This window comes from Bos grunniens, chromosome 21, assembly GCF_055505025.1.
Source record: "Bos grunniens cultivar Pamir isolate PY7600 chromosome 21, Bosgru_T2T1.0, whole genome shotgun sequence".
Lineage (NCBI taxonomy): Eukaryota > Metazoa > Chordata > Mammalia > Artiodactyla > Bovidae > Bos > Bos grunniens.
The window spans coordinates 68391574-68414884 of record NC_141185.1 but is presented as its reverse complement, the minus strand read 5'-3'; the positions used below and the strand labels follow the sequence as shown (position 1 = coordinate 68414884).

The following is a 23311-nucleotide window of genomic DNA, read 5'->3' as shown; positions in this document are numbered from 1 at the left end:
GCCAGGTTGAGTGGCCCAAAATGGAAGACTGTTGGCAACAGGTTACCCATCGCATATTCCGTGATAGCCAGCCTCTCGAGATGAATATCATGAATCCCCAGAGACAACTGGACAAGTGGCCCTTGCGTGTACAGATGGAACAACCATGGCGGTAAGCAGCCTTTCTTCAAGGAGACCTAGTGGTTTGGCTCCAGGGATCTGGGCATGGGATTCACACTCTCACCTTCTGGGGTTTCCCTGGGGCATGCAAGGTCCCAGGGCCTGAAGCTTGGCTGCCCCAAGGCTGCAATCTGCACAGTCCTGAATGCTGACCTGATCAAGCTCACTGGCCTCCCTGGGATGGAGGTGGCGACTTTGCTCATGCAGCACCTAGAGCACACGTGCTTGGATCGATGATGACTCCCACAAATGCATTCCTTGGAAATCTGAACAAAATGAGTGAGCCATCACTACCGTCTCCTCATCGGAACTGAGGTCCAGCACGTGATTTCCAGTGGATCGAAGGGCCAGGGTCACATTTCATTTGCTCCCTGGGGCGTGAGCAGCCAAGTGTGCAAGCTGAGGGTGATGGCCTCTTGTGGTATGGAGATGAGCCATGAGGAAAATGCCCTGACCTCCCAACCTCGGGATAGGGCTAGGGACCATGAGTCATCTCTGGTTACATAAGGCTAACCAAGGCTTTTGTCTCCTGGTATGTATGATTCTGTTGGTAGCAGAGAAGTGGAAGCCATTTGAGAGTATCTGGACTGCCACTGAGTTTGTCAGCCACACTGCCTTTGCCTGAAAGTGTTTTCACTCATGTCCTGAAAGGAGTCATGGCTTCGGACAAGTTTCTATGTCATGTTCTTCTGGGGGACGGGATGCCGCATAGTTTTCTCCTGATGGTCAGAGGAGATCATTGGGCAGAGTGTCCAGGAGGTGGGCCAAGCTGATGGCCCCTCGTCTGATTGTTTCTTTGGTTGGTATGTGAGTGGGCACTAGTGTTGGGAGAGTGAGCCTTGCAGATGCATTAGGGCATTTCCAAGGGTGAAAGTCCTGAGTCAACAGGAGGGACCTGCACATTGCTCTGAGGTGGGCAGTTGTCGGGGGAGAGCAAAGCTTGGGGATCGTGAAATGTACCTCAAGTGGTGGTGGAACCCATGGATGGATGGGCAGGTGAATGGATCGGCAAGTCAGTCAGGTTCCCTGAATTCTGGGTTGCCTTCAGGTTTGGTTGGAGTGAGAGTGGGGAAGGACTGTGGTGGCAGGTTCATAGGTTCATGGACTATTGAACAGTTGGCCTCTCCCGTGATTGGTTTCCTTTGCTGCAGACCTCCAGAGCCATAAGTGGTTCCCCAGGTGGTGTCTTATCTTGTCCTGGCCTGGGCGTCATATGAAGCAGAGGGGATGTTTTCTGTCCATCTTGCCATGTTCTCCCCACGTGCATGGAGTGAATTTGTGCCTCAAGACATCCCAGTGTCATTTCTATTCCCAGCCCACCTATCCTTGCCCAAGTTTAGTAACTCTTCCCAGAAATTAGCTGGCAGGGACCCTGTGGAAATAGGGGAGTCAGATGAGTGGCTACAGTTTTAAGGGCAGGAGAAGCTCTCTGGTGTGGTGCTTAGCAGCAAGGCTGTGCTCTTCTGTGAATCTGTAGCCAGAGGTGTTATGTGAGTTCAATCATTGTGCCTCTTTGCTGAGTTCCGTGGTGTCATGACTGGTGTTTCAGGATGGTCGTGAACAACCTGAGTTTCATATTGTGTCTGGGCTCATGGCAGTGATGTTACTGGCTCAAAAAGAACGAGGTGGCGTGACAAGTGACTCAGTTGCTCTAAAGGGTGGAGCCTCAGCATCTTTGTGCTTTGGAATGGCTCCAATGGCCTGTAGCTCTTCGTGTTTTTCAAGGAAGGGCTTTAGCATGGCTTTGACCAGGAGGCAGGCACGCTCATGTGTCAACCAGGCTGAGTCCACCGGGGCCCTTTTGTCATGGGGCTGAAAGCCATTTTTCATGGATATGCTGCATATCAGAGAAGGGGCTTAATGACATGGAGGCCCTCAGGTACCTTTTATCCTTTCCCATGCTGGTGAGTCCATTGTGAGCAGAGTAGGTGCCAAGAGTGGGTGTGTTTCCCTGGAAGGTCAATGGCTATTAGGTGAAGGGGGCCCCATTCACCTGAGGGGGTCTCGGGGTTCTTGGGGGACATCATTAAATTGTGTTGGCCAGGACGGTACGTGGAGTGGAATTGCAGGCCTGAGACCAGGCAGTTGGCAGATTGGCATTCTTTGTCCTGATGGTCCCTTGACTCTGAATGTATCCGTGCACCAACACATCCCTGTTTGGCTGCCTACACAGCACAGCTTCTTGCAGCAATTGAATGGTAGATGCCAGAATGATTGGCAGTGCTCCCGGAGGCCTGGCCTCTTTCCCCAGTACACCTGGTGCTCTTCCTCACACATGTGTTTTCTTGCCCCAGGCCAGGTTGAGTGGCCCAAAATGGAAGACTGTTGGCAACAGGTTACCCATCGCATATTCCGTGATAGCCAGCCTCTCGAGATGAATATCATGAATCCCCAGAGACAACTGGACAAGTGGCCCTTGCGTGTACAGATGGAACAACCATGGCGGTAAGCAGCCTTTCTTCAAGGAGACCTAGTGGTTTGGCTCCAGGGATCTGGGCATGGGATTCACACTCTCACCTTCTGGGGTTTCCCTGGGGCATGCAAGGTCCCAGGGCCTGAAGCTTGGCTGCCCCAAGGCTGCAATCTGCACAGTCCTGAATGCTGACCTGATCAAGCTCACTGACTTTCCTGGGATGGAGGTGGCGACTTTGCTCATGCAGCACCTAGAGCACACGTGCTTGGATCGATGATGACTCCCACAAATGCATTCCTTGGAAATCTGAACAAAATGAGTGAGCCATCACTACCGTCTCCTCATCGGAACTGAGGTCCAGCACGTGATTTCCAGTGGATCGAAGGGCCAGGGTCACATTTCATTTGCTCCCTGGGGCGTGAGCAGCCAAGTGTGCAAGCTGAGGGTGATGGCCTCTTGTGGTATGGAGATGAGCCATGAGGAAAATGCCCTGACCTCCCAACCTCGGGATAGGGCTAGGGACCATGAGTCATCTCTGGTTACATAAGGCTAACCAAGGCTTTTGTCTCCTGGTATGTATGATTCTGTTGGTAGCAGAGAAGTGGAAGCCATTTGAGAGTATCTGGACTGCCACTGAGTTTGTCAGCCACACTGCCTTTGCCTGAAAGTGTTTTCACTCATGTCCTGAAAGGAGTCATGGCTTCGGACAAGTTTCTATGTCATGTTCTTCTGGGGGACGGGATGCCGCATAGTTTTCTCCTGATGGTCAGAGGAGATCATTGGGCAGAGTGTCCAGGAGGTGGGCCAAGCTGATGGCCCCTCGTCTGATTGTTTCTTTGGTTGGTATGTGAGTGGGCACTAGTGTTGGGAGAGTGAGCCTTGCAGATGCATTAGGGCATTTCCAAGGGTGAAAGTCCTGAGTCAACAGGAGGGACCTGCACATTGCTCTGAGGTGGGCAGTTGTCGGGGGAGAGCAAAGCTTGGGGATCGTGAAATGTACCTCAAGTGGTGGTGGAACCCATGGATGGATGGGCAGGTGAATGGATCGGCAAGTCAGTCAGGTTCCCTGAATTCTGGGTTGCCTTCAGGTTTGGTTGGAGTGAGAGTGGGGAAGGACTGTGGTGGCAGGTTCATAGGTTCATGGACTATTGAACAGTTGGCCTCTCCCGTGATTGGTTTCCTTTGCTGCAGACCTCCAGAGCCATAAGTGGTTCCCCAGGTGGTGTCTTATCTTGTCCTGGCCTGGGCGTCATATGAAGCAGAGGGGATGTTTTCTGTCCATCTTGCCATGTTCTCCCCACGTGCATGGAGTGAATTTGTGCCTCAAGACATCCCAGTGTCATTTCTATTCCCAGCCCACCTATCCTTGCCCAAGTTTAGTAACTCTTCCCAGAAATTAGCTGGCAGGGACCCTGTGGAAATAGGGGAGTCAGATGAGTGGCTACAGTTTTAAGGGCAGGAGAAGCTCTCTGGTGTGGTGCTTAGCAGCAAGGCTGTGCTCTTCTGTGAATCTGTAGCCAGAGGTGTTATGTGAGTTCAATCATTGTGCCTCTTTGCTGAGTTCCGTGGTGTCATGACTGGTGTTTCAGGATGGTCGTGAACAACCTGAGTTTCATATTGTGTCTGGGCTCATGGCAGTGATGTTACTGGCTCAAAAAGAACGAGGTGGCGTGACAAGTGACTCAGTTGCTCTAAAGGGTGGAGCCTCAGCATCTTTGTGCTTTGGAATGGCTCCAATGGCCTGTAGCTCTTCGTGTTTTTCAAGGAAGGGCTTTAGCATGGCTTTGACCAGGAGGCAGGCACGCTCATGTGTCAACCAGGCTGAGTCCACCGGGGCCCTTTTGTCATGGGGCTGAAAGCCATTTTTCATGGATATGCTGCATATCAGAGAAGGGGCTTAATGACATGGAGGCCCTCAGGTACCTTTTATCCTTTCCCATGCTGGTGAGTCCATTGTGAGCAGAGTAGGTGCCAAGAGTGGGTGTGTTTCCCTGGAAGGTCAATGGCTATTAGGTGAAGGGGGCCCCATTCACCTGAGGGGGTCTCGGGGTTCTTGGGGGACATCATTAAATTGTGTTGGCCAGGACGGTACGTGGAGTGGAATTGCAGGCCTGAGACCAGGCAGTTGGCAGATTGGCATTCTTTGTCCTGATGGTCCCTTGACTCTGAATGTATCCGTGCACCAACACATCCCTGTTTGGCTGCCTACACAGCACACCTTCTTGCAGCAATTGAATGGTAGATGCCAGAATGATTGGCAGTGCTCCCGGAGGCCTGGCCTCTTTCCCCAGTACACCTGGTGCTCTTCCTCACACATGTGTTTTCTTGCCCCAGGCCAGGTTGAGTGGCCCAAAATGGAAGACTGTTGGCAACAGGTTACCCATCGCATATTCCGTGATAGCCAGCCTCTCGAGATGAATATCATGAATCCCCAGAGACAACTGGACAAGTGGCCCTTGCGTGTACAGATGGAACAACCATGGCGGTAAGCAGCCTTTCTTCAAGGAGACCTAGTGGTTTGGCTCCAGGGATCTGGGCATGGGATTCACACTCTCACCTTCTGGGGTTTCCCCGGGGCATGCAAGGTCCCAGGGCCTGAAGCTTGGCTGCCCCAAGGCTGCAATCTGCACAGTCCTGAATGCTGACCTGATCAAGCTCACTGACTTTCCTGGGATGGAGATGGTGACTTTGCTCATGCAGCACCTAGAGCACACGTGCTTGGATCGATGATGACTCCCACAAATGCATTCCTTGGAAATCTGAACAAAATGAGTGAGCCATCACTACCGTCTCCTCATCGGAACTGAGGTCCAGCACGTGATTTCCAGTGGATCGAAGGGCCAGGGTCACATTTCATTTGCTCCCTGGGGCGTGAGCAGCCAAGTGTGCAAGCTGAGGGTGATGGCCTCTTGTGGTATGGAGATGAGCCATGAGGAAAATGCCCTGACCTCCCAACCTCGGGATATGGCTAGGGACCATGAGTCATCTCTGGTTACATAAGGCTAACCAAGGCTTTTGTCTCCTGGTATGTATGATTCTGTTGGTAGCAGAGAAGTGGAAGCCATTTGAGAGTATCTGGACTGCCACTGAGTTTGTCAGCCACACTGCCTTTGCCTGAAAGTGTTTTCACTCATGTCCTGAAAGGAGTCATGGCTTCGGACAAGTTTCTATGTCATGTTCTTCTGGGGGACGGGATGCCGCATAGTTTTCTCCTGATGGTCAGAGGAGATCATTGGGCAGAGTGTCCAGGAGGTGGGCCAAGCTGATGGCCCCTCGTCTGATTGTTTCTTTGGTTGGTATGTGAGTGGGCACTAGTGTTGGGAGAGTGAGCCTTGCAGATGCATTAGGGCATTTCCAAGGGTGAAAGTCCTGAGTCAACAGGAGGGACCTGCACATTGCTCTGAGGTGGGCAGTTGTCGGGGGAGAGCAAAGCTTGGGGATCGTGAAATGTACCTCAAGTGGTGGTGGAACCCATGGATGGATGGGCAGGTGAATGGATCGGCAAGTCAGTCAGGTTCCCTGAATTCTGGGTTGCCTTCAGGTTTGGTTGGAGTGAGAGTGGGGAAGGACTGTGGTGGCAGGTTCATAGGTTCATGGACTATTGAACAGTTGGCCTCTCCCGTGATTGGTTTCCTTTGCTGCAGACCTCCAGAGCCATAAGTGGTTCCCCAGGTGGTGTCTTATCTTGTCCTGGCCTGGGCGTCATATGAAGCAGAGGGGATGTTTTCTGTCCATCTTGCCATGTTCTCCCCACGTGCATGGAGTGAATTTGTGCCTCAAGACATCCCAGTGTCATTTCTATTCCCAGCCCACCTATCCTTGCCCAAGTTTAGTAACTCTTCCCAGAAATTAGCTGGCAGGGACCCTGTGGAAATAGGGGAGTCAGATGAGTGGCTACAGTTTTAAGGGCAGGAGAAGCTCTCTGGTGTGGTGCTTAGCAGCAAGGCTGTGCTCTTCTGTGAATCTGTAGCCAGAGGTGTTATGTGAGTTCAATCATTGTGCCTCTTTGCTGAGTTCCGTGGTGTCATGACTGGTGTTTCAGGATGGTCGTGAACAACCTGAGTTTCATATTGTGTCTGGGCTCATGGCAGTGATGTTACTGGCTCAAAAAGAACGAGGTGGCGTGACAAGTGACTCAGTTGCTCTAAAGGGTGGAGCCTCAGCATCTTTGTGCTTTGGAATGGCTCCAATGGCCTGTAGCTCTTCGTGTTTTTCAAGGAAGGGCTTTAGCATGGCTTTGACCAGGAGGCAGGCACGCTCATGTGTCAACCAGGCTGAGTCCACCGGGGCCCTTTTGTCATGGGGCTGAAAGCCATTTTTCATGGATATGCTGCATATCAGAGAAGGGGCTTAATGACATGGAGGCCCTCAGGTACCTTTTATCCTTTCCCATGCTGGTGAGTCCATTGTGAGCAGAGTAGGTGCCAAGAGTGGGTGTGTTTCCCTGGAAGGTCAATGGCTATTAGGTGAAGGGGGCCCCATTCACCTGAGGGGGTCTCGGGGTTCTTGGGGGACATCATTAAATTGTGTTGGCCAGGACGGTACGTGGAGTGGAATTGCAGGCCTGAGACCAGGCAGTTGGCAGATTGGCATTCTTTGTCCTGATGGTCCCTTGACTCTGAATGTATCCGTGCACCAACACATCCCTGTTTGGCTGCCTACACAGCACACCTTCTTGCAGCAATTGAATGGTAGATGCCAGAATGATTGGCAGTGCTCCCGGAGGCCTGGCCTCTTTCCCCAGTACACCTGGTGCTCTTCCTCACACATGTGTTTTCTTGCCCCAGGCCAGGTTGAGTGGCCCAAAATGGAAGACTGTTGGCAACAGGTTACCCATCGCATATTCCGTGATAGCCAGCCTCTCGAGATGAATATCATGAATCCCCAGAGACAACTGGACAAGTGGCCCTTGCGTGTACAGATGGAACAACCATGGCGGTAAGCAGCCTTTCTTCAAGGAGACCTAGTGGTTTGGCTCCAGGGATCTGGGCATGGGATTCACACTCTCACCTTCTGGGGTTTCCCTGGGGCATGCAAGGTCCCAGGGCCTGAAGCTTGGCTGCCCCAAGGCTGCAATCTGCACAGTCCTGAATGCTGACCTGATCAAGCTCACTGACTTTCCTGGGATGGAGGTGGCGACTTTGCTCATGCAGCACCTAGAGCACACGTGCTTGGATCGATGATGACTCCCACAAATGCATTCCTTGGAAATCTGAACAAAATGAGTGAGCCATCACTACCGTCTCCTCATCGGAACTGAGGTCCAGCACGTGATTTCCAGTGGATCGAAGGGCCAGGGTCACATTTCATTTGCTCCCTGGGGCGTGAGCAGCCAAGTGTGCAAGCTGAGGGTGATGGCCTCTTGTGGTATGGAGATGAGCCATGAGGAAAATGCCCTGACCTCCCAACCTCGGGATAGGGCTAGGGACCATGAGTCATCTCTGGTTACATAAGGCTAACCAAGGCTTTTGTCTCCTGGTATGTATGATTCTGTTGGTAGCAGAGAAGTGGAAGCCATTTGAGAGTATCTGGACTGCCACTGAGTTTGTCAGCCACACTGCCTTTGCCTGAAAGTGTTTTCACTCATGTCCTGAAAGGAGTCATGGCTTCGGACAAGTTTCTATGTCATGTTCTTCTGGGGGACGGGATGCCGCATAGTTTTCTCCTGATGGTCAGAGGAGATCATTGGGCAGAGTGTCCAGGAGGTGGGCCAAGCTGATGGCCCCTCGTCTGATTGTTTCTTTGGTTGGTATGTGAGTGGGCACTAGTGTTGGGAGAGTGAGCCTTGCAGATGCATTAGGGCATTTCCAAGGGTGAAAGTCCTGAGTCAACAGGAGGGACCTGCACATTGCTCTGAGGTGGGCAGTTGTCGGGGGAGAGCAAAGCTTGGGGATCGTGAAATGTACCTCAAGTGGTGGTGGAACCCATGGATGGATGGGCAGGTGAATGGATCGGCAAGTCAGTCAGGTTCCCTGAATTCTGGGTTGCCTTCAGGTTTGGTTGGAGTGAGAGTGGGGAAGGACTGTGGTGGCAGGTTCATAGGTTCATGGACTATTGAACAGTTGGCCTCTCCCGTGATTGGTTTCCTTTGCTGCAGACCTCCAGAGCCATAAGTGGTTCCCCAGGTGGTGTCTTATCTTGTCCTGGCCTGGGCGTCATATGAAGCAGAGGGGATGTTTTCTGTCCATCTTGCCATGTTCTCCCCACGTGCATGGAGTGAATTTGTGCCTCAAGACATCCCAGTGTCATTTCTATTCCCAGCCCACCTATCCTTGCCCAAGTTTAGTAACTCTTCCCAGAAATTAGCTGGCAGGGACCCTGTGGAAATAGGGGAGTCAGATGAGTGGCTACAGTTTTAAGGGCAGGAGAAGCTCTCTGGTGTGGTGCTTAGCAGCAAGGCTGTGCTCTTCTGTGAATCTGTAGCCAGAGGTGTTATGTGAGTTCAATCATTGTGCCTCTTTGCTGAGTTCCGTGGTGTCATGACTGGTGTTTCAGGATGGTCGTGAACAACCTGAGTTTCATATTGTGTCTGGGCTCATGGCAGTGATGTTACTGGCTCAAAAAGAACGAGGTGGCGTGACAAGTGACTCAGTTGCTCTAAAGGGTGGAGCCTCAGCATCTTTGTGCTTTGGAATGGCTCCAATGGCCTGTAGCTCTTCGTGTTTTTCAAGGAAGGGCTTTAGCATGGCTTTGACCAGGAGGCAGGCACGCTCATGTGTCAACCAGGCTGAGTCCACCGGGGCCCTTTTGTCATGGGGCTGAAAGCCATTTTTCATGGATATGCTGCATATCAGAGAAGGGGCTTAATGACATGGAGGCCCTCAGGTACCTTTTATCCTTTCCCATGCTGGTGAGTCCATTGTGAGCAGAGTAGGTGCCAAGAGTGGGTGTGTTTCCCTGGAAGGTCAATGGCTATTAGGTGAAGGGGGCCCCATTCACCTGAGGGGGTCTCGGGGTTCTTGGGGGACATCATTAAATTGTGTTGGCCAGGACGGTACGTGGAGTGGAATTGCAGGCCTGAGACCAGGCAGTTGGCAGATTGGCATTCTTTGTCCTGATGGTCCCTTGACTCTGAATGTATCCGTGCACCAACACATCCCTGTTTGGCTGCCTACACAGCACACCTTCTTGCAGCAATTGAATGGTAGATGCCAGAATGATTGGCAGTGCTCCCGGAGGCCTGGCCTCTTTCCCCAGTACACCTGGTGCTCTTCCTCACACATGTGTTTTCTTGCCCCAGGCCAGGTTGAGTGGCCCAAAATGGAAGACTGTTGGCAACAGGTTACCCATCGCATATTCCGTGATAGCCAGCCTCTCGAGATGAATATCATGAATCCCCAGAGACAACTGGACAAGTGGCCCTTGCGTGTACAGATGGAACAACCATGGCGGTAAGCAGCCTTTCTTCAAGGAGACCTAGTGGTTTGGCTCCAGGGATCTGGGCATGGGATTCACACTCTCACCTTCTGGGGTTTCCCCGGGGCATGCAAGGTCCCAGGGCCTGAAGCTTGGCTGCCCCAAGGCTGCAATCTGCACAGTCCTGAATGCTGACCTGATCAAGCTCACTGACTTTCCTGGGATGGAGGTGGCGACTTTGCTCATGCAGCACCTAGAGCACACGTGCTTGGATCGATGATGACTCCCACAAATGCATTCCTTGGAAATCTGAACAAAATGAGTGAGCCATCACTACCGTCTCCTCATCGGAACTGAGGTCCAGCACGTGATTTCCAGTGGATCGAAGGGCCAGGGTCACATTTCATTTGCTCCCTGGGGCGTGAGCAGCCAAGTGTGCAAGCTGAGGGTGATGGCCTCTTGTGGTATGGAGATGAGCCATGAGGAAAATGCCCTGACCTCCCAACCTCGGGATAGGGCTAGGGACCATGAGTCATCTCTGGTTACATAAGGCTAACCAAGGCTTTTGTCTCCTGGTATGTATGATTCTGTTGGTAGCAGAGAAGTGGAAGCCATTTGAGAGTATCTGGACTGCCACTGAGTTTGTCAGCCACACTGCCTTTGCCTGAAAGTGTTTTCACTCATGTCCTGAAAGGAGTCATGGCTTCGGACAAGTTTCTATGTCATGTTCTTCTGGGGGACGGGATGCCGCATAGTTTTCTCCTGATGGTCAGAGGAGATCATTGGGCAGAGTGTCCAGGAGGTGGGCCAAGCTGATGGCCCCTCGTCTGATTGTTTCTTTGGTTGGTATGTGAGTGGGCACTAGTGTTGGGAGAGTGAGCCTTGCAGATGCATTAGGGCATTTCCAAGGGTGAAAGTCCTGAGTCAACAGGAGGGACCTGCACATTGCTCTGAGGTGGGCAGTTGTCGGGGGAGAGCAAAGCTTGGGGATCGTGAAATGTACCTCAAGTGGTGGTGGAACCCATGGATGGATGGGCAGGTGAATGGATCGGCAAGTCAGTCAGGTTCCCTGAATTCTGGGTTGCCTTCAGGTTTGGTTGGAGTGAGAGTGGGGAAGGACTGTGGTGGCAGGTTCATAGGTTCATGGACTATTGAACAGTTGGCCTCTCCCGTGATTGGTTTCCTTTGCTGCAGACCTCCAGAGCCATAAGTGGTTCCCCAGGTGGTGTCTTATCTTGTCCTGGCCTGGGCGTCATATGAAGCAGAGGGGATGTTTTCTGTCCATCTTGCCATGTTCTCCCCACGTGCATGGAGTGAATTTGTGCCTCAAGACATCCCAGTGTCATTTCTATTCCCAGCCCACCTATCCTTGCCCAAGTTTAGTAACTCTTCCCAGAAATTAGCTGGCAGGGACCCTGTGGAAATAGGGGAGTCAGATGAGTGGCTACAGTTTTAAGGGCAGGAGAAGCTCTCTGGTGTGGTGCTTAGCAGCAAGGCTGTGCTCTTCTGTGAATCTGTAGCCAGAGGTGTTATGTGAGTTCAATCATTGTGCCTCTTTGCTGAGTTCCGTGGTGTCATGACTGGTGTTTCAGGATGGTCGTGAACAACCTGAGTTTCATATTGTGTCTGGGCTCATGGCAGTGATGTTACTGGCTCAAAAAGAACGAGGTGGCGTGACAAGTGACTCAGTTGCTCTAAAGGGTGGAGCCTCAGCATCTTTGTGCTTTGGAATGGCTCCAATGGCCTGTAGCTCTTCGTGTTTTTCAAGGAAGGGCTTTAGCATGGCTTTGACCAGGAGGCAGGCACGCTCATGTGTCAACCAGGCTGAGTCCACCGGGGCCCTTTTGTCATGGGGCTGAAAGCCATTTTTCATGGATATGCTGCATATCAGAGAAGGGGCTTAATGACATGGAGGCCCTCAGGTACCTTTTATCCTTTCCCATGCTGGTGAGTCCATTGTGAGCAGAGTAGGTGCCAAGAGTGGGTGTGTTTCCCTGGAAGGTCAATGGCTATTAGGTGAAGGGGGCCCCATTCACCTGAGGGGGTCTCGGGGTTCTTGGGGGACATCATTAAATTGTGTTGGCCAGGACGGTACGTGGAGTGGAATTGCAGGCCTGAGACCAGGCAGTTGGCAGATTGGCATTCTTTGTCCTGATGGTCCCTTGACTCTGAATGTATCCGTGCACCAACACATCCCTGTTTGGCTGCCTACACAGCACACCTTCTTGCAGCAATTGAATGGTAGATGCCAGAATGATTGGCAGTGCTCCCGGAGGCCTGGCCTCTTTCCCCAGTACACCTGGTGCTCTTCCTCACACATGTGTTTTCTTGCCCCAGGCCAGGTTGAGTGGCCCAAAATGGAAGACTGTTGGCAACAGGTTACCCATCGCATATTCCGTGATAGCCAGCCTCTCGAGATGAATATCATGAATCCCCAGAGACAACTGGACAAGTGGCCCTTGCGTGTACAGATGGAACAACCATGGCGGTAAGCAGCCTTTCTTCAAGGAGACCTAGTGGTTTGGCTCCAGGGATCTGGGCATGGGATTCACACTCTCACCTTCTGGGGTTTCCCTGGGGCATGCAAGGTCCCAGGGCCTGAAGCTTGGCTGCCCCAAGGCTGCAATCTGCACAGTCCTGAATGCTGACCTGATCAAGCTCACTGACTTTCCTGGGATGGAGGTGGCGACTTTGCTCATGCAGCACCTAGAGCACACGTGCTTGGATCGATGATGACTCCCACAAATGCATTCCTTGGAAATCTGAACAAAATGAGTGAGCCATCACTACCGTCTCCTCATCGGAACTGAGGTCCAGCACGTGATTTCCAGTGGATCGAAGGGCCAGGGTCACATTTCATTTGCTCCCTGGGGCGTGAGCAGCCAAGTGTGCAAGCTGAGGGTGATGGCCTCTTGTGGTATGGAGATGAGCCATGAGGAAAATGCCCTGACCTCCCAACCTCGGGATAGGGCTAGGGACCATGAGTCATCTCTGGTTACATAAGGCTAACCAAGGCTTTTGTCTCCTGGTATGTATGATTCTGTTGGTAGCAGAGAAGTGGAAGCCATTTGAGAGTATCTGGACTGCCACTGAGTTTGTCAGCCACACTGCCTTTGCCTGAAAGTGTTTTCACTCATGTCCTGAAAGGAGTCATGGCTTCGGACAAGTTTCTATGTCATGTTCTTCTGGGGGACGGGATGCCGCATAGTTTTCTCCTGATGGTCAGAGGAGATCATTGGGCAGAGTGTCCAGGAGGTGGGCCAAGCTGATGGCCCCTCGTCTGATTGTTTCTTTGGTTGGTATGTGAGTGGGCACTAGTGTTGGGAGAGTGAGCCTTGCAGATGCATTAGGGCATTTCCAAGGGTGAAAGTCCTGAGTCAACAGGAGGGACCTGCACATTGCTCTGAGGTGGGCAGTTGTCGGGGGAGAGCAAAGCTTGGGGATCGTGAAATGTACCTCAAGTGGTGGTGGAACCCATGGATGGATGGGCAGGTGAATGGATCGGCAAGTCAGTCAGGTTCCCTGAATTCTGGGTTGCCTTCAGGTTTGGTTGGAGTGAGAGTGGGGAAGGACTGTGGTGGCAGGTTCATAGGTTCATGGACTATTGAACAGTTGGCCTCTCCCGTGATTGGTTTCCTTTGCTGCAGACCTCCAGAGCCATAAGTGGTTCCCCAGGTGGTGTCTTATCTTGTCCTGGCCTGGGCGTCATATGAAGCAGAGGGGATGTTTTCTGTCCATCTTGCCATGTTCTCCCCACGTGCATGGAGTGAATTTGTGCCTCAAGACATCCCAGTGTCATTTCTATTCCCAGCCCACCTATCCTTGCCCAAGTTTAGTAACTCTTCCCAGAAATTAGCTGGCAGGGACCCTGTGGAAATAGGGGAGTCAGATGAGTGGCTACAGTTTTAAGGGCAGGAGAAGCTCTCTGGTGTGGTGCTTAGCAGCAAGGCTGTGCTCTTCTGTGAATCTGTAGCCAGAGGTGTTATGTGAGTTCAATCATTGTGCCTCTTTGCTGAGTTCCGTGGTGTCATGACTGGTGTTTCAGGATGGTCGTGAACAACCTGAGTTTCATATTGTGTCTGGGCTCATGGCAGTGATGTTACTGGCTCAAAAAGAACGAGGTGGCGTGACAAGTGACTCAGTTGCTCTAAAGGGTGGAGCCTCAGCATCTTTGTGCTTTGGAATGGCTCCAATGGCCTGTAGCTCTTCGTGTTTTTCAAGGAAGGGCTTTAGCATGGCTTTGACCAGGAGGCAGGCACGCTCATGTGTCAACCAGGCTGAGTCCACCGGGGCCCTTTTGTCATGGGGCTGAAAGCCATTTTTCATGGATATGCTGCATATCAGAGAAGGGGCTTAATGACATGGAGGCCCTCAGGTACCTTTTATCCTTTCCCATGCTGGTGAGTCCATTGTGAGCAGAGTAGGTGCCAAGAGTGGGTGTGTTTCCCTGGAAGGTCAATGGCTATTAGGTGAAGGGGGCCCCATTCACCTGAGGGGGTCTCGGGGTTCTTGGGGGACATCATTAAATTGTGTTGGCCAGGACGGTACGTGGAGTGGAATTGCAGGCCTGAGACCAGGCAGTTGGCAGATTGGCATTCTTTGTCCTGATGGTCCCTTGACTCTGAATGTATCCGTGCACCAACACATCCCTGTTTGGCTGCCTACACAGCACACCTTCTTGCAGCAATTGAATGGTAGATGCCAGAATGATTGGCAGTGCTCCCGGAGGCCTGGCCTCTTTCCCCAGTACACCTGGTGCTCTTCCTCACACATGTGTTTTCTTGCCCCAGGCCAGGTTGAGTGGCCCAAAATGGAAGACTGTTGGCAACAGGTTACCCATCGCATATTCCGTGATAGCCAGCCTCTCGAGATGAATATCATGAATCCCCAGAGACAACTGGACAAGTGGCCCTTGCGTGTACAGATGGAACAACCATGGCGGTAAGCAGCCTTTCTTCAAGGAGACCTAGTGGTTTGGCTCCAGGGATCTGGGCATGGGATTCACACTCTCACCTTCTGGGGTTTCCCTGGGGCATGCAAGGTCCCAGGGCCTGAAGCTTGGCTGCCCCAAGGCTGCAATCTGCACAGTCCTGAATGCTGACCTGATCAAGCTCACTGACTTTCCTGGGATGGAGGTGGCGACTTTGCTCATGCAGCACCTAGAGCACACGTGCTTGGATCGATGATGACTCCCACAAATGCATTCCTTGGAAATCTGAACAAAATGAGTGAGCCATCACTACCGTCTCCTCATCGGAACTGAGGTCCAGCACGTGATTTCCAGTGGATCGAAGGGCCAGGGTCACATTTCATTTGCTCCCTGGGGCGTGAGCAGCCAAGTGTGCAAGCTGAGGGTGATGGCCTCTTGTGGTATGGAGATGAGCCATGAGGAAAATGCCCTGACCTCCCAACCTCGGGATAGGGCTAGGGACCATGAGTCATCTCTGGTTACATAAGGCTAACCAAGGCTTTTGTCTCCTGGTATGTATGATTCTGTTGGTAGCAGAGAAGTGGAAGCCATTTGAGAGTATCTGGACTGCCACTGAGTTTGTCAGCCACACTGCCTTTGCCTGAAAGTGTTTTCACTCATGTCCTGAAAGGAGTCATGGCTTCGGACAAGTTTCTATGTCATGTTCTTCTGGGGGACGGGATGCCGCATAGTTTTCTCCTGATGGTCAGAGGAGATCATTGGGCAGAGTGTCCAGGAGGTGGGCCAAGCTGATGGCCCCTCGTCTGATTGTTTCTTTGGTTGGTATGTGAGTGGGCACTAGTGTTGGGAGAGTGAGCCTTGCAGATGCATTAGGGCATTTCCAAGGGTGAAAGTCCTGAGTCAACAGGAGGGACCTGCACATTGCTCTGAGGTGGGCAGTTGTCGGGGGAGAGCAAAGCTTGGGGATCGTGAAATGTACCTCAAGTGGTGGTGGAACCCATGGATGGATGGGCAGGTGAATGGATCGGCAAGTCAGTCAGGTTCCCTGAATTCTGGGTTGCCTTCAGGTTTGGTTGGAGTGAGAGTGGGGAAGGACTGTGGTGGCAGGTTCATAGGTTCATGGACTATTGAACAGTTGGCCTCTCCCGTGATTGGTTTCCTTTGCTGCAGACCTCCAGAGCCATAAGTGGTTCCCCAGGTGGTGTCTTATCTTGTCCTGGCCTGGGCGTCATATGAAGCAGAGGGGATGTTTTCTGTCCATCTTGCCATGTTCTCCCCACGTGCATGGAGTGAATTTGTGCCTCAAGACATCCCAGTGTCATTTCTATTCCCAGCCCACCTATCCTTGCCCAAGTTTAGTAACTCTTCCCAGAAATTAGCTGGCAGGGACCCTGTGGAAATAGGGGAGTCAGATGAGTGGCTACAGTTTTAAGGGCAGGAGAAGCTCTCTGGTGTGGTGCTTAGCAGCAAGGCTGTGCTCTTCTGTGAATCTGTAGCCAGAGGTGTTATGTGAGTTCAATCATTGTGCCTCTTTGCTGAGTTCCGTGGTGTCATGACTGGTGTTTCAGGATGGTCGTGAACAACCTGAGTTTCATATTGTGTCTGGGCTCATGGCAGTGATGTTACTGGCTCAAAAAGAACGAGGTGGCGTGACAAGTGACTCAGTTGCTCTAAAGGGTGGAGCCTCAGCATCTTTGTGCTTTGGAATGGCTCCAATGGCCTGTAGCTCTTCGTGTTTTTCAAGGAAGGGCTTTAGCATGGCTTTGACCAGGAGGCAGGCACGCTCATGTGTCAACCAGGCTGAGTCCACCGGGGCCCTTTTGTCATGGGGCTGAAAGCCATTTTTCATGGATATGCTGCATATCAGAGAAGGGGCTTAATGACATGGAGGCCCTCAGGTACCTTTTATCCTTTCCCATGCTGGTGAGTCCATTGTGAGCAGAGTAGGTGCCAAGAGTGGGTGTGTTTCCCTGGAAGGTCAATGGCTATTAGGTGAAGGGGGCCCCATTCACCTGAGGGGGTCTCGGGGTTCTTGGGGGACATCATTAAATTGTGTTGGCCAGGACGGTACGTGGAGTGGAATTGCAGGCCTGAGACCAGGCAGTTGGCAGATTGGCATTCTTTGTCCTGATGGTCCCTTGACTCTGAATGTATCCGTGCACCAACACATCCCTGTTTGGCTGCCTACACAGCACACCTTCTTGCAGCAATTGAATGGTAGATGCCAGAATGATTGGCAGTGCTCCCGGAGGCCTGGCCTCTTTCCCCAGTACACCTGGTGCTCTTCCTCACACATGTGTTTTCTTGCCCCAGGCCAGGTTGAGTGGCCCAAAATGGAAGACTGTTGGCAACAGGTTACCCATCGCATATTCCGTGATAGCCAGCCTCTCGAGATGAATATCATGAATCCCCAGAGACAACTGGACAAGTGGCCCTTGCGTGTACAGATGGAACAACCATGGCGGTAAGCAGCCTTTCTTCAAGGAGACCTAGTGGTTTGGCTCCAGGGATCTGGGCATGGGATTCACACTCTCACCTTCTGGGGTTTCCCTGGGGCATGCAAGGTCCCAGGGCCTGAAGCTTGGCTGCCCCAAGGCTGCAATCTGCACAGTCCTGAATGCTGACCTGATCAAGCTCACTGACTTTCCTGGGATGGAGGTGGTGACTTTGCTCATGCAGCACCTAGAGCACACGTGCTTGGATCGATGATGACTCCCACAAATGCATTCCTTGGAAATCTGAACAAAATGAGTGAGCCATCACTACCGTCTCCTCATCGGAACTGAGGTCCAGCACGTGATTTCCAGTGGATCGAAGGGCCAGGGTCACATTGATTTGCTCCCTGGGGTGTGAGCAGCCACAGTGTGCAAGCCGAGGGTGACGGCCTTGTGATGTGGAGGTGAGCCATTGGGGAAAGGGCCTGCATCTCTCATGTTTGGTTTTTGACTGGGGACCACAAATTGTCTCTCTTTGCACAAGCTATCCAGGTCTTTTGTCTCCTGGTGTGGATGAGAGTGAGGATAGCAGAGGAAGCAGAAGTCATTTGAGAGCATCTGGGCTGCCACTGGGTTTGTCAAGCCTCCGTGTGCCCACTGCCTGGTCCCTGGCAGATAGCACAGAGTTTTCACTCAGGGTCAGAACAGGAGTTGTGGCCTTGGCCAGGCTTCTGTGTCATGTTCTTCTGGGGATGGATTGCTACATAATTTTCCCCTGATACTGAGAGATCATTGGGCAGAGTGTCCAGGAGGTGGGCCAAGCTGAGGGCCCCTCATCTGATTGTTTCCTTGGTTGGTGTGCGTGGGCACTGGTGTTGGGAGGCTGAGCCTGGAAATTGCATTAGGATGTTTCTGTGGATAAAAATCTTGTGTCAAAGGAGGACTAGCACATTGCCCTGAGGTGGGTGGATGCCAGGAGAGAGCAAATTTCGGAGATCTTGAAATGCACCTTGAATGGTGGTGGAACCCGTGAATGGATGGGTGGGTGGATGGACCAGCTATTCAGTCAGATTTCCTGAAGTCTGGGTTGCCTTCATACACAGTTGAAGTGAGTGTGGGGAAGGATCACAGTGGCAGATTCATAGGTTCAAGGACCATCTCCCATTGTTGACCTCCCATCAGTTGACCTCTCCTATCATTGGTTTCCTTTGTGACAGGCTTCCAGAGCCAGTAGTGGTTCCCAACATAGCATTGTATCTTGTCCTGACCTGGGGACCAAGTATGAACTATCCATTCCATGGAATTCTCCAGGCCAAAACACGAGTGGATAGCCTTTCCCTTCTCCAGGGGATCTTCCCAACCCCGGGATCGAACCCAGGTCTCCCATATTGCCAGCAGATTCTTTACCATCTGAGCCACCTGGGAAGCTCAAGAATACTGTAGTGGGTAGCTTATCCCTTCTCCAGCGGATCTTCCCAACTCAGGAATCAAACGACGGTCTCCCTAAATTGCAGGCAGATTCTTTACCAACTGAGCTATCAGGGAGGCCAAGTATGAGGTAGAAGGGATATTTTCTCTCCATCCTGCCACATTCTCCCTGTGTGCATGGGGTGATGCTGTGCCTCAGGACATCTCAGTGTCATTTCTATACCCAACCCACCTATCCTTGCACAAGTTTAGTAGCTCTTCCTCAAACTCAGGGTAGGACCCCATGGAAATGGGAGTCAGATGCTCCTGTGAGCATCTGCAGTTTTAAGGGCAGGGGAATCTATCTGGTGTGAGGCTCATTTTGTTGTACAGTCTGCTGATTCAGTCTCCTGCATGCATGGCCTCTGGCCAGAGGTGTCATGTGGGTTCAATCATCTCGCCTCTTTTCTGGTTTGTGTCATGACTTGGCTGCTGGTGTCAGAATGGTCGTGGATGACCTGAGTCTTGTGCTGTGAGTGGGTTCATAGCAATTATGTTACTGCCTTAACAGAGAGCAAGGTAGCATGGCAAGTGACCCAGTTGCTGTAAAGGGTGGAGCCCCAGCATCTTTGCACTTCAGGAAATCTCCGATGGCCTGCATCTTTTCGTGTTGCCTAAGGAAGGCCTTCTAGCAAGGTTTTTGGCCAGGAAGCAAAGCATGCTTGTGTGTCAACTGGACTAAGCATAGATGTCCCTCAGGGCCCCTTTGTTGCAGGGCTGAAAGAGACATTTTTCGTGAATGTGTTCCCTGTCAGGGAAGGGTCTTATTGTTGTGGAAGCCCTCAGGTACCTTTTATCCTTCCCTGTGCTGGGCAGTCCATTGTGAGCAGAGTATGTGCCAGGAGCAGGTGTGTTTCCCTGGAAGGGCAATGGCTGTTAGGCCAAGGGGCCCCAGTTCCCTGAGGGTGTGTCAGGGATTCACAGAGGACATCCTTAAGCTGTGTCGGCTGGGACGGCACAAAGAGCAGAATTGCAGGGCCCAAGACCAGGGAGTTGGCAGATTGGCAGCCTTTGTCCTGCAGGCCCCTTGACTCTGAAGGTATCCGTACACCAACGCATCCTGTTTGATGGCTGACACACCAGACCAAGGTGTACCAATTGAATGGTAGATGCAAGAATGAGGGCAGCACTTCTGGAGGCCTTGCCTCTTTCCCCAGTATGGCTATTGCTCTTCCTCATGCTTGTGTGTGTTTTCTCACCCCAAGCCAGTGGCCTTGAGTGGCCCAGGATGGAAGACTGTTCGCAACAGAGAACCTGTCGCATATTCCATAACAACTGTCCTGGCAAGACAAGGCATGTGAGCCCCCAGGGACTTCTGGGCAATTGGCCCTTCGATGTACAGGTGGATCACCCATGGCGGTAAGCAGCCCTTCTTCGAGGAAACCTAGCAGTTTGGCCCCAAGGATTTGGGCATGGGATCCGTGCCCTCACCTTCTGGGGTTTCCCTGGGGCATGCAAAGTCCCAGGGCCCAAGGCTTGGCTGTAGTTCCTGCCCCATGGCTGCAATCTGTGCAGTCTTGAATGCTGACGTGATTGAGCTCCCTGGCCTTCCTGGGATGGAGGTGGTGACTTTGCTCATGCAGCACCTAGAGCACACGTGCTTGGATCGATGATGACTCCCACAAATGCATTCCTTGGAAATCTGAACAAAATGAGTGAGCCACCCCTACCGTCTCCTCATCGGAACTGAGGTCCAGCACGTGGCTCCCAGAGGGATCAAAGGGCCAGGGTCACATTGATTTGCTCCCTGGGGTGTGAGCAGCCACAGTGTGCAAGCCGAGGGTGATGGCCTTGTGATGTGGAGGCGAGCCATGGGGGAAGGGGGCTGCATCTCCCATGTTTGGGTTATGACTGGGGACCACAAATTGTCTCTGCACAAGCTATCCAGGTCTTTTGTCTCCTGGTGTGGATGAGAGTGAGGATAGCAGAGGAAGCAGAAGCCATTTGAGAGCATCTGGGCTGCCACTGGGTTTGTCAGGCCTCCATGTGCCCACTGCCTGGTCCCTGGCGGATAGCACAGAGTTTTCACTCAGGGTCAGAACAGGAGTTGTGGCCTTGGCCAGGCTTCTGTGTCATGTTCTTCTGGGGATGGATTGCTACATAATTTTCTCCTGATATCAAGAGATCAATGGGCAGAGTGTCCAGGAGGTAGGCCAAGCTGAGGGCCCCTCGTCTGATTGTTTCTTTGGTTGGTGTGCATGGGTGCTGGTGTTGGGAGGCTGAGCCTGGAAATTGCATTAGGGTGTTTCTGTGGATAAAATTCTGTGTCAAAGGAGGACTAGCACATTGCCCTGAGGTGGGTGGATGCCGGGGGAGAGCAAATTTCAGAGATCTTGAAATGCCCCTCGAATGGTGGTGGAACCCATGGGTGGATGGATGCATGGATGGATCGGCGAGTCAGTCCAGTTCCCTGAAGTCTGGGTTGCCTTCATATACAGTTGGAGTGAGTGTGGGGAAGGATCGCAGTGGCAATTCATACCTTCATGGACCATTGAACACTTGGCCTCTCCCATGGTCGCTTTCCTTTGCAGAAGATGTCTAGAGCCTTCAGTTCTTGCCATCGTTACATTGTGTCTTGTTTTTTCTGGGGACCAATATGAAGCACAGGGGATATTTTCTGTCCACCTCGCCATGTTCTCACCATGTGCATGGCATAAAGATATGCCTCCTGACCTCCCAGCGTTGTTTCTATACCCATCCCTCCTATTTTTTTCTGAATTAAGGAGCTCTTCCTGGCAATCCATGGACAGAACCCTTTGAAAACACGGGAGTCAGCTGTCCCCATGAGCAGCTGCAGTATTAACAAGAGGAGAGGCTATCTGGCGTGGGGCTCATTTTGTTTTGTTGCCTGCTGGTACAGCAATGCATTGCTCTCCTCATTGCTTGATCTCTGGCCAGTGATGTCATGTGCAACCAGTTGTCACGCCTGTTTACTGAGTTCTGTCATATTATGGCTGGTGGTGTCAGGATGGTCGTGGACAAACTAAGTCTTGTGTCCGGGTTCACAGCAGTGATATTATTGGCTTACAAAGAGCAAGGCAGCATGGCAAGTGACCTAGTTGCTGTTAGTGGAGCCCTGGCATCTTTGTGTTCTGAAATAGTTCAGTGGCCTATAACTTTTCATGTTGTCCAAGGAAGAGCTTGTGGTATTGCTTTGAGCCAGGAAGCAAATATGCTCGTGTGTCAACTGGGCTGAGTGCAGGTATCCAATGAGGCCCCTTTGTCATGGGACTTAAATTGTCATTTTTCATCAATAGGCTTCTTGTCAGAGAAGGGCCTTATTTTCTTGGAAACCATCAGAAACTTTTTTCCTTTCCCATGCTGGCATGCTCTTTGTGAACAGACTAGGTGCCTAGAGTGGGTGTGTTTCTCTGGAATAGCAGTGGCTATTAGACCAAGGGGTCTCTGTTCCCCTGAGGGCATCTTGGGGATTCATGGAGGACATCCTTAAGCAGTATTGTTGGGGATGGCATGGGGAGAGGAATTGCAGGGCCCAAGACCAGGGAGTTGGCAGATTGTTGCTGTTTGTCCTGATGGCCCCTTGAATCTGAAGCAATCCACATGCCAACGCATTCATGTTTGGCTTCTGACATACCAGATTGAGGTGCAGCAATTGAATGGTAGATGCAAGTATGAGGGCAGTGCTCCTGGGGGCCTTGCCTCTTTGCCCCGTATGCCTGTCTCTCTTCCTCATGCTTGCATGTATTTCCTTGCCTCAAGCCAGATTGAGTGGCCCAGGATGGAAGACCATTGGCATCGGAGACCCATCACATATTCCATGACTCCCAGCCTGGAAAGTCGAGGCCTACGAGCCGCCACGGGCCACTGGACACGTGGCCCTTGGTGGTACAGGTGGAACACCAATGGCTGTAAGTGGCCTTCTTCACATAAACCTGGTGGTTTGGCCATAAGGCTCTGGATGTGGTGTCTGTTTTTTCACCTTTGTACTTTCCCTGGGGCATGCAAGGTCCCATGGCCCACAGGCTTAGCTGTAATTCCTGCCTCTTGGCTGGGATCTGTGCAGTTCCAACTGCTGATGTGATTGAGATTGCTGGCCTTCCAAGGGTGGAGGTCCTGACTTTGCTCATTCAGCATCTGAGCACATGCACTTAGATGGATGATGATTCCCACAAAGGCAGTCTTGAAAATTGGACAAAATGAGTTATCAATCCTTATCATGTCTCTTTGGAACTAAGATCCAGCATGTGGCTCCCAGAGGGATGGAATGGCCAGGGTCACATTGCCTTTGCTCCCTGGGGCATCAGCGGCAACAGCATGGAAGCTGAGAGTGACAACCTTGTGGTGTGTAGGTGAGCCATGGGGAAAAGGGCCTGCATCTCCCATCCTCAGGGGATGGCTAGAGACCATGTGTTGTCTCTGGTTGCATGAGACTGTCCAGAGCTGTTGTCTTTTGCTGTGGGTGAAAGTGCCATGGCAGAGAAAGTAAAAGCCATTTGTGGGCCTCTGGGCTGACATTGAGTTCATCAGGCCTCTGTCTGCCTATTGCCTAGGCCCCTGGAGAAAACAAATTGTTTTTGTTCAGATTCAGAA

The 23311-nt window shown here is 51.9% G+C and overlaps 1 protein-coding gene and 10 non-coding genes across 46 annotated transcripts in view; all 11 read left to right on the top strand.

The window, feature by feature from the left end:
* The first annotated feature begins 386 nt into the window (after positions 1 to 386).
* LOC147349866 (small nucleolar RNA SNORD116) lies at positions 387 to 478 on the top strand. Its single transcript, XR_015150694.1, has one exon. It is a non-coding gene; the product is annotated as a small nucleolar RNA SNORD116 (small nucleolar RNA).
* Positions 479 to 2839: 2361 nt separating this feature from the next.
* On the top strand, positions 2840 to 2931 carry LOC147349865 (small nucleolar RNA SNORD116). The gene has a single exon (XR_015150692.1). It is a non-coding gene; the product is annotated as a small nucleolar RNA SNORD116 (small nucleolar RNA).
* Positions 2932 to 5292: 2361 nt separating this feature from the next.
* Positions 5293 to 5384, top strand: LOC147349864 (small nucleolar RNA SNORD116). The gene has a single exon (XR_015150691.1). It is a non-coding gene; the product is annotated as a small nucleolar RNA SNORD116 (small nucleolar RNA).
* Positions 5385 to 7745: 2361 nt separating this feature from the next.
* On the top strand, positions 7746 to 7837 carry LOC147349863 (small nucleolar RNA SNORD116). The gene has a single exon (XR_015150690.1). It is a non-coding gene; the product is annotated as a small nucleolar RNA SNORD116 (small nucleolar RNA).
* A 2361-nt stretch (positions 7838 to 10198) lies between these two features.
* LOC147349862 (small nucleolar RNA SNORD116) lies at positions 10199 to 10290 on the top strand. The gene has a single exon (XR_015150689.1). It is a non-coding gene; the product is annotated as a small nucleolar RNA SNORD116 (small nucleolar RNA).
* A 2361-nt stretch (positions 10291 to 12651) lies between these two features.
* LOC147349861 (small nucleolar RNA SNORD116) lies at positions 12652 to 12743 on the top strand. The gene has a single exon (XR_015150688.1). It is a non-coding gene; the product is annotated as a small nucleolar RNA SNORD116 (small nucleolar RNA).
* A 2361-nt stretch (positions 12744 to 15104) lies between these two features.
* Positions 15105 to 15196, top strand: LOC147349860 (small nucleolar RNA SNORD116). The gene has a single exon (XR_015150687.1). It is a non-coding gene; the product is annotated as a small nucleolar RNA SNORD116 (small nucleolar RNA).
* Positions 15197 to 16848: 1652 nt separating this feature from the next.
* The window catches only part of LOC147349853 (uncharacterized), a 36815-nt gene continuing 30352 nt past the window's right edge, over positions 16849 to 23311 (top strand). For 4 of the 36 annotated variants that reach the window (XM_086364931.1, XM_086364930.1, XM_086364929.1 and 1 more), the window contains exons 1-4: positions 17177 to 17322; positions 19970 to 20119; positions 22481 to 22629; positions 22957 to 23070. In XM_086364931.1, the coding sequence (XP_086221057.1) occupies positions 17192 to 17322; positions 19970 to 20119; positions 22481 to 22629; positions 22957 to 23070 (544 nt within the window). In that variant the 5' untranslated portion in view covers positions 17177 to 17191. Of the gene's footprint in view, positions 17758 to 19965; positions 20120 to 22480; positions 22630 to 22956; positions 23071 to 23311 lie in introns of all 36 variants that reach the window. The other 32 variants (XM_086364932.1, XM_086364934.1, XM_086364933.1 and 29 more) reach the window with 20 other exon arrangements.
* LOC147349859 (small nucleolar RNA SNORD116) lies at positions 17558 to 17649 on the top strand. Its single transcript, XR_015150686.1, has one exon. It is a non-coding gene; the product is annotated as a small nucleolar RNA SNORD116 (small nucleolar RNA).
* Positions 20364 to 20455, top strand: LOC147349858 (small nucleolar RNA SNORD116). Its single transcript, XR_015150722.1, has one exon. It is a non-coding gene; the product is annotated as a small nucleolar RNA SNORD116 (small nucleolar RNA).
* On the top strand, positions 22872 to 22960 carry LOC147349857 (small nucleolar RNA SNORD116). The gene has a single exon (XR_015150735.1). It is a non-coding gene; the product is annotated as a small nucleolar RNA SNORD116 (small nucleolar RNA).